The 9,395-nt window shown below is 40.4% G+C and overlaps 2 protein-coding genes across 3 annotated transcripts in view; one reads left to right on the top strand and one right to left on the bottom strand.

Moving 5' to 3' along the window:
- The window catches only part of zmat5 (zinc finger, matrin-type 5), a 12,476-nt gene extending 6,643 nt beyond the window's left edge, over positions 1–5,833 (bottom strand). The window contains exons 1-4 of the mRNA XM_061875751.1: positions 5,731–5,833; positions 1,150–1,330; positions 1,022–1,084; positions 866–946 (exon numbers count right to left, since the gene is read on the bottom strand). Of these exons, the coding sequence (XP_061731735.1) occupies positions 866–946; positions 1,022–1,084; positions 1,150–1,276 (271 nt within the window). The 5' untranslated portion in view covers positions 1,277–1,330; positions 5,731–5,833. The remainder of the gene's footprint in view (positions 1–865; positions 947–1,021; positions 1,085–1,149; positions 1,331–5,730) is intronic.
- Positions 5,834–6,037: 204 nt separating this feature from the next.
- Positions 6,038–7,735, top strand: LOC133535795 (cytochrome b-c1 complex subunit 9). Of its 2 annotated transcripts, XR_009802329.1 has the most exons (3): positions 6,038–6,222; positions 6,385–6,512; positions 6,547–7,735. XR_009802329.1 is itself a non-coding variant. In XM_061875748.1 (2 exons), the coding sequence occupies exons 1-2, from the start codon at positions 6,082–6,084 to the stop codon at positions 6,430–6,432; spliced, it is 189 nt and encodes a 62-aa protein (XP_061731732.1). In that variant the 5' UTR covers positions 6,038–6,081; the 3' UTR covers positions 6,433–7,735. The 2 variants fall into 2 exon arrangements, 1 of the variants encoding a protein (XP_061731732.1); XM_061875748.1 differs by having other exon boundaries at positions 6,385–7,735.
- The last annotated feature ends 1,660 nt before the right edge of the window (positions 7,736–9,395 follow it).

Raw genomic sequence — 9,395 nt, 5'->3', positions numbered from 1 at the left:
TTCGTATTGTGAGGCAGACGCACTAACCCCTCTTCCACCGTAAAGCCCTGAAATATAGAAATAAAATAAATAATTGAATTTCAGTGTTCATTTATTTACACATATACACACACATAACACTCATCTACTCATTGTTGAGTTAAGGGTTGAATTGTCCATCCCTGTTCTGTTCTCTGTCATTATTTTTCTAACCATATGCATGTACAGTAGATGGCAGTGTTGTCCTGTTTAAGAGTGTCACAACATTGCTGTTTACGGCAGACAAACTGCTTTACGGTAGACGAAAACGTGACTGCTGTTGTTGTGTGTTGTTACCTCGCTGGGAGGACGTTAATGGATCTGCCTAACAATAAACCCGCATAAGAAACCAAGAACTCACCCTCGATCATTCTACAGTCATAACGTCATTGGGCAGGCACGCTGTTTATATTGTGGGAAAGCGGACGTGAAAACAGGCTGTCCTCGCTCAGGTCCGCATGGAGTTGGAGGGGGCGTGGCCTCCAGCTCCGCCTGAATTTCGGGAGAAAATTTGTCCCGGTAGGTTTTCGGGAGAGGCGCTGAATTTCAGGAGTCTCCCGGAAAATCCTGGAGGGTTGGCAAGTATGTCGACACTCAACAACGGCACATTATTTGCGGATTAAATTAGTGGTTTGCAAAAAATATTTTCAACCCAATTAGGTGACATTACACAATCTCCCACGGCACACTAGACTGAATCTCACGGCACAGTGGCTGAAAAACACCGACATAGAAGGCATCTTACACGCAACAGCCTTGTTGGCCAATGCAATGTCTATTTGAGTGTGTGACAAGTTTGCATGAAAAAAAAATAAGCAAACAGCGCCCTCGTGTGTTCTCAACCTACCTTGCACTTTTTGTTGTAAATTCATAAGATCCACCTCGGTCATGTGTGAAAACCTGCAGGACGGCCCAAAGTCACACACCCCTAATACACAAAACACGAGAGTTCAATACAAATATGCCGTTAGTCTCTATTAGTTTCATGTACGGCGGTCGCCACCTCTTTGGAGAAACTTCCTGCAGGGTTTCTTTGCTTGTTCATCTTTTAAAATATCTGAAAAACCTACAAAAGGAACGAAAAATAAGTATAAGTCCATGCGTGATACAAATATGGTGGTTCTGCCTCACCTCTAAAATGATCAAACCAGGCTTTTTTAGATCTTTGGTGCTGAACACCGTTGAGATGTTTCTTCCGGTTGTGCATGTTGTCCTGGAAGGAGCGGTCGCAGTAGTCGCAGTAGTATCTTTTACCCATGGTTCAGCTTGCAGGATGTACCTCAAATTTTAAATAACGGCAATGTGTCGGTCACTGTAAGAAATATTAGTGGAAATCATTGGAACGTCAAAGTCACACATGCAAATATACTTTGGAATACTAACAGGAAATTAAAGCTGCAAGCGGCGATGGACGGGACCGACTTTTGCTGGTGTTTCCTGCCTTTACCCATTCAACATATCTTTACCTGCACGTTACCTACATTCCCTGCATCCTGGGGTCACACTGGTGCTTCTTTCTGTCACCCATACACGGTGGTACTTCCTGTCATCACCCAGACAACATATCTTTACCTGCACATTACCTACCTTCTCTGTATCCTGGTGTCAAACCGGTGCCTCCTTCTTTCACCCAGTCAACATATCTTTACCCGCACATTACCTACCTTCTCTGCATTGTGTGGTCACGCTGGTGCTTCCTGCTTTTAAGCGGCCATCTTGAGACGGCAGCAGCGCAGCGGCATCAGCGTAGCAGTTCTTTGAAGGCTCGTAAAATCAAAACCCGAGCAGTTATTAAAACTCTTTCCTCAACTTTTAATCAGAAGGGTTCAATCTCTCTCCTGGGCGAGTTTGAAGCCGACACAACAAACGCGCTCAGAGGAGATAATGTTTGAAAAAAGGTGATGGGTTTTTACAAAACTTTTGTTTTGAAGGGGTAATTGCCAACTTCCTGTTGATTTTTGCTGAAGGATGTCAATTAATGAAATGTAGGTCTAAGTGAGACCTACATGGAGGTTTTTGTTTCATGTCTCTACGACATTCCTACCGCAGATTTGTCTGTGTTTTCTTCCTAGGAGCAGTTTCGTCTGTGTTTTATTCCTAGGGGGCGCTAGAGTGCAATTTTGAGTTTTTTTATTTTTTTTATTAGATCGCAATTTTCGCCAGTCCTGATGTGTGTGTCCAGTTTGGTGAGTTTAGAAGCATTTTAATGGGGTCAAATTACAGCTCAAGGAGGCAAAAATTACATTTTTTAAGAAACTTTTGTTTTGAAGGGTTTTTGGCCAACTTCCTGTTGATTTTTTCTAAAGCAGGTCAGTGTATGAAATCTAGGTCTAAGTCAGACCTACATAGAGGTTTTGATTGATGTCTCTACGACATTCCTAACGGAAATTACAAGCAGTTTTGTCTGTGTTTTTTCCAAGGGGGCGCTAGAGCGCAATTTTGAGTTTTGGTTTTTTGATTAAATTGCAATTTTCGCCAGTCCTGATGTGTGTGTTAAATTTGGTGAGTTTTGAAGCATGTTAAGGGGGTCGAATTACAGCTCAAAGCGGCGGCGGTGTGATAATAATAAAACCTTAGAAATACAATAGGGTCCTCTGTACCAAGGGGACATTTGGTCCCTAATTAAGGAAACATGTTAAATAATGTGAATTAAAAGTGTGTATTATTACACTATGTACATCTGCAAATGGTGTTCTACATGAAGTCTCGCGAGATTACGAGCCTGGTAGTTAAAGGCGCCACTCACAACAACATACACTTGAATCTATAAACCACAGTATATTGCCAAAAGTATTTGACCACCCATCCAAATAATGACTATCAGGTGTCCTATTTACTTGGCCCGGTGTATAAAATCAAGCACTTAGGCATGGACACCGTTTCTACAAACATTTGTGAAAGAATGGGCCGCTTTCAGTGCTTTCCAGCGTGGAACTGTCATAGGATGCCACCTGTGCGACAAATTCAGTCGTGAAATTTCCTCGCTCCTAAATATTCCAAAGTCAACTGTCGGTTTCATTGTGAGAAAAGGGAAGAATTTGGGAACAACAGCAACTCAGCCACGTACACTGACAGAGAGGCCAGCCGATGCTGAAGCGCATAGTGCAAAGACTTTCTGCACAGTCAGTTGCTACAGAGCTCCAGACGTCACGTGACCTTCCAATTAGCCCACGTACAGTACGCAGAGAGCTTCAAGGAATGGGTTTCCATGGCCGAGCAGCTGCATCTAAGCCATACATCACCAAGTCCAAAGCAAAGCGTGGGATGCAGTGATGTAAAAGCACGGTCCCGCTGTGGGGTGGTATAGCTCGGTTGGTAGAGTGGCCGTACCAGCAACTTGAGGGTTGCAGGTTCGAATCCCGCTTCTGCCATCCTAGTCACTGCCTTTGTGTCCTTGGGCAAGACACTTTACCCACGTGCCACCCACACTGGTTTAAATGTAACTTAAATATTGGGTTTCACTATGTAAAGCACTTTGAGTCACTAGAGAAAAGCGCTATATAAATATAATTCACTTCACTTCTCTTTAGTGCAGTGGAGACGCCTTCTTTGGAGTGATTAATCACGCTTTTCCACCTGGCAATCTGATGGAACAGTCTGGGTTTGGAGGTTGCCAGGAAAATACAACATTTCATGTGTGAAAATTTGGTGGAGGAGGAATTATGATGTGGGGTTGTTTTTCAAGAGTTAGTTCAAGTGAAAAGAACTTTGAATGTTCCGGGATACCAAAACATTTTGGACAATTCCATGCTCCTAACGTTGTGGGAACAGTTTGGAGCGGGCCCCTTGCTCTTCCAACATGACGGTGCACCAGTGCACAAAGCAAGGTCTATAAAGACGTATGACAGAGTATGGTGTGGATGAACTTGACTGGCCTGCACAGAGTCCTGACCTGAACCCGATAGAACACCTTTGGGATGAATTGGAACGGAGAATGAGAGCCAGGCCTTCTCCACCAACATCAGCGTGTGACCTCACCAATAGGCTTTTGGAAGAATGGCGGAAAATTCCTAAAAACACACTCCGCAACCTTGTGGACAGCCTTCTCAGAAGAGTTGAAGCTGTAATAGCTGCTAAAGGTGGACCCACATTATGTTAAACCCTAAAGGGATGGCACTTCCAGTTCATATGTGAGTCAAGGCAGGTGGCCAAATACTTTTTGTAATATAGCGTACATTTATAATACACATATAATATATACACTACAATATAAAGTTTAATTCAAGTTACAAGATCAAACCATTGAAGACTGCATTGTATACATCAGGGGTCATCAACACGGTCTCCGGTAGCCCGTAAGGACCAGATGAGTCGCCCGCTGGCCTGTTCTAAAAATAGCTCAAATAGCAGCACTTACCAGTGAGCTGCTTCTATTTTATACATTTTATTTATTTACTAGCAAGATGGTCTCGCTTTGCTCGACATTTTTAATTCTAAGAGAGACAAAACTCAAATAGAATTTGAAAATCCAAGAAAATATTTTAAAGACTTGGTCTTCACTTGTTTGAATAAATTCATTTATTTTTTTTACTTTGCTTCTTATAACTTTCAGAAAGACAATTTTAGAGAAAAAATACAACCTTAAAAATGATTTTAGGATTTTTAAACACATATACCTTTTCACCTTTTAAATTCCTTCCTCTTCTTTCCTGACAATTTAAATCAATGTTCAAGTAAATTATTTTTTTTTATTGCAAAGGAAAATAAATACATTTTAGTTTAATTCTTCATTTTAGCTTCTGTTGTATCGACAAAGAATATTTGTGAAATATTTCTTCAAACTTATTACGATTAATATTTAAAAAATATATTCTGGCAAATCTAGAAAATCTGTAGAATCAAATTTAAATCTCATTTCAAAGTCTTTTGAATTTTGTTTTAAATTTTTTGTTCTGGAAAATCTAGAAGAAATAATGATTTGTCTTCGTTAGAAATATAGCTTGGTCTAATTTGTTATATATTCTAACAAAGTGCGGATTGGATTTTAACCTATTTAAAACATGTCATCAAAATTCAAAAATTAATCTTAATCAGGAAAAATTACTAATGAAGTTCCATAATTTTTTTTTTTTTTTTTCAAAAAGATTCGAACTAGCTAGTTTTTCCTCTTCTTTATTTCGGTTGAATTTTAAAGAGTCAAAATTGAAGATAAACTATGTTTCAAAATTTAATTTTCTTTTTTTTTCGTGTTTTATCCTCTTTTAAACCGTTCAATTAAGTGTTTTTTTCATCGTTTATTCTCTGCAAAAAAAACTTCCGTAAAAGGAAATAAAATGTACGAGGGAATGACAGACAGAAATACCCATATATATATATATATATATATATATATATATATATATATATATATATATATACATATATTTATTTATGTATTTATTAAAGGTAAATTGAGCAAATTGGCTAGTTCTGGCAATTTATTTAAGTGTATCAAACTGGTAGCCCTTCGCATTAATCAGTACCCAAGTAGCTCTTGCTTTCAAAAAGGTTGATGACCCCTGATGTACATTTATAGTATATAAATAATATATAAACTATATTATAAGGTTTAATTGAAGCTACAAGACCAAACCATAGAAGACTGCATTGTATGCATGAATACGATCGTAAATTACATTGCTGGTTTCATTTAGTATAAACCGTCACAAAAACGACATTCTTACTGTGTTTACTGACATTAAGACGAAACAACTAGAATAAAATATTGCTTACCTCAGAAAATAACGCTTTGAATTAAAAAATACATGTTTTTTAAAAGAGAAACAACAACCATTACAAACAACGGAAGCCGTGTAGTCACATATTAACGGTTAACGGAAGTGGAAGCGAGTATCTGCACATGCGCACTGTCTGGCTACATTGGTGTTATTCTTTATTCATTCATTTATTTATTTTCTGTAGTTCAACACTATTTAAATACCCCAACGTATGGATAAATATTGCAAGCCACATTAAATACAATTCAAATATTTTTTTTAAAGGTGAATATGGGCGTGCGCGGTTATGCAGAAACGGAAGTTAGTCCCCGCACATGCGCACTGACGTGGTTGAAGCCGTCCCAACATGGCGCTGACAAAGACCGTGTACAACCTCCTCTTCAGGAGGACGTCCACTTTCGCCGTGACCATCATGGTGGGAGCCGTCTTGTTTGAGCGGATATTCGACCAAGGCGGCGACGCTATTTTTGAGCAGATGAACCGCGGGGTAAGTCATTGTTATTGTCGCTAAAGCGCCCTGACCTTGTAAGCAGAGGACGGGCGGATGCTAATCGGGTAGCTCAGCTAGCTTGTCCGCTAATGCTAACTGTAGCTATTGTGACATTTTGTGTTGTGGTTGTCGTTTTAATTCATGTGAATTTCATGATAGAAACTATGGAAACACATCAAGCACAACTACGAGAAGAACGAGGAGTGATGAAGGGAAGCGGGTCGGGGTGTCGGGAGTCCAGGGTGGATGAAGAGTAAACAGCAACGATCATGGACTGGAGAGTAAACAACAACAACAACAACCATGGACTGAAGAGTAAACGACAACATCAACAACCATGGACTGCATCGGAAAAAAACATCAACAACCATGGACTGCATAGAAAAAACAACATCAACAACCATGGAGTGAAGAGTAAAAAACAACATCAACAACCATGGACTGAAGAGTAAACAACATCAACAACCATGGACTGAAGAGTAAACAACATCAACAACCATGGACTGCATAGAAAAAAACAACAACCATGGAGTGAAGAGTAAAAAACAACATCAACAACCATGGACTGAAGAGTAAACAACATCAACAACCATGGACTGCATAGTAAACAACATAAACAACCATTGACTGCATAGTAAACAAAAACATCAACAACCATGGACTGCATAATAAACAACATCAACAACCATGGACTGCATAGTAAATAACATCAACAACCATGGACTGCATAGTAAACAACAACATCAACAACCATGGACTGCATAGTAAACAACAACATCAACAGCTATGGACTGAAGAGTAAACAACATCAACAACCATGGACTGCATAGTAAACAAAAACATCAACAACCATGGACCGCATAGTAAAAAAAAACATCCACAACCATGGACTGCATAGTAAACAACATCAACAAGCATGGACTGCATAGTAAACAACAACATCAACAGCCATGGACTGAAGAGTAAACAACAACAACCATGGACTGCATAGTAAACAAAAACATCAACCATGGACTGCATAGTAAACAAAAACATCAACAACCATGGACTGCGTAGTAAACAACAACATCAAGAGCCATGGACTGAAGAGTAAACAACATCAACCATGGACTGCATAGTAAACAAAAACATCAACAACCATGGACTGCATAGTAAACAAAAACATCAACAACCATGGACTGCATAGTAAACAACAACATCCACAACCATGGACTGGATAGTAAACAACATCAACAACCATGGACTGCATAGTAAACAAAAGCGTCAACAACCATGGGCTGAAGAGTAAACAATAACAACAACCATGCTGCAAGTGTGCACCACATGTTGACCAGACCACCTGAAGTTGGAGCAAAGGACCCCCTCTCACCTCCATCCCTTTCCCTCTCGATCGTTAATGCCTTTATTGTCATCGTCCCATGTTGTACATGGTTAAATTAAACGTGTTCACGCTTGTTGTTTGCTGCCAGTGATATTTACCCCAATAAAAGCAAAGACAAGCACTTTAAAAGCCTGCTGAAATGAGATTTTCTTATTTAAACGGGGATAACAGGTCCATTCTACGTGTCATACTTGATCATTTCACGATATTGCCATCTTTTTGCTGAAAGGATTTAGTAGAGAACATCGACGATAAAGTTTGCAACTTTTGGTCGCTAATAAAAAAGCCTTGCCTGTACCGGAAGTAGCAGACAATGTGCGCGTGACGTCACGGGTTGTAGAGCTCCTCACATCTGAACATTGTTTATACTCACGGCCACCAGCAGCTAGAGTGATTCGGACCGAGAAAGCGACAATTTCCCCATTAATTTAGATTAGATAGTACTTTATTTATTCCTTCAGGAAAATTCGAATTTTCAGCACATTCCCATTCAAGATCAGACAAACATTACAGGGAGATGGAACAGGATCGCTGACAGGTCTGCCGGCTTCTGGCGCCCCTTACAAAAAGGTGAAATATAGGTAAACAAGTGGGGGGGGGTAAAAGGGGAGAAAAAAATAAAGGATTAAAATAAAAAATCGGTCTCAGCCTGGGCCCTGGAGAGGGGGTCCAGGCTGAGGCCAAGGGAAAAAACAACAACTCATAGCCATAGTACACATCCCGCTCACGTGTGTAAGAGGGAAACATCAAAGGACATTAAAGCAGCGTATACAACCAGCCACTTCTACATTCAGCTTTGAATAAAAATGAAAAGAAACGTATACACTGTGGTGGACCGCAGCGGTGTTCCACGCCATCGTCCCCTGGGGTGGAGGGAGCATGGCCAGAGACAGGAGCAGACCCAACAAAGCAACCAAGACAGCCGACTCCACTCTCGGCCGCGAGGATGAAAGATTCGTGGATGAGGAAAGTTAGAGTGAAGAACTAAAAGAAGAAGAAAAAGCGACTGCTCCGGGTGGGGGCAGTGGGAGCATTTCAGATGTAATTAGACACATTTACTAGAGTGTGTGAAAGTAAGTGTGAATGTTGTCTGTCTATCTGTGTTGGCCCTGCGATGACGTGGCGACTTGTCCGCCCAATTGTAGCTGAGATAGGCGCCAGCGCCCCCCGCAACCCCAAAAGGGAAGAAGCGGTAGAAAATGGATGGATGGACTAGGATAATTCTGGAAAATCCCTTATCTGCCAGGCATGTGATTTTTCCATCTAAAGTCGGAATTCCGTCTTTTTTAATCTCGAGGGGGGAAAAAAATAGTCTTTTGTAGTCGAGACGTAGCTTCTATTACGCCGTAGTTGATTGGTCGATATGTTCCTTGTGACCAATCAGGATATCTGTTATGAATGATGACGTTATTACCGCCATTTTCCGAATGTAAACGATGTCGGTTCTCGAGAGAAAGGACGCTTCACGAGTAAAATGAATTGATAAACATGTCAAAAATAGGTTTCGATGGGATTGGATGGAAAGGGAAATCACTGATACTGTTGGGAAGAAGGAAGTTACGACTTTGTTCTGCGATTTTATTCGGAAAATTGATCGTCCCGGAAAGGTTTTGTGCACGTGGTGTCATAATATTGACTATGGATCACGAGGTTTCAAGGCTTTGGAAGTACATGCGAAACGCCAAAAACATAAAAGATCTTGAAGCAAGGAAAACAAACTTTTCACTAGCTGGTACTTTTGGATGTCAACCGAAAGTGAGCAAACCTTACGGACTTCATCCTTTGTTTA

The sequence above is a fragment of the Nerophis ophidion genome, linkage group LG17, assembly GCF_033978795.1.
Source record: "Nerophis ophidion isolate RoL-2023_Sa linkage group LG17, RoL_Noph_v1.0, whole genome shotgun sequence".
Classification (NCBI taxonomy): Eukaryota; Metazoa; Chordata; class Actinopteri; order Syngnathiformes; family Syngnathidae; genus Nerophis; species Nerophis ophidion.
Note: the sequence above shows the minus strand (reverse complement) of the source record. Positions and strands in the feature narration are given on the sequence as shown.

Bases quoted from the DNA above. Each gene is read 5' to 3' on its own strand.
- LOC133535795 (XM_061875748.1), top strand. From the start codon at position 6,082: ATGGCGCTGACAAAGACCGTGTACAACCTCCTCTTCAGGAGGACGTCC. The intron at 6,223-6,384 runs GTAAGTCATTGT...ATTTCATGATAG, and splicing joins TTGAGCAGATGAACCGCGGG to AAACTATGGAAACACATCAA.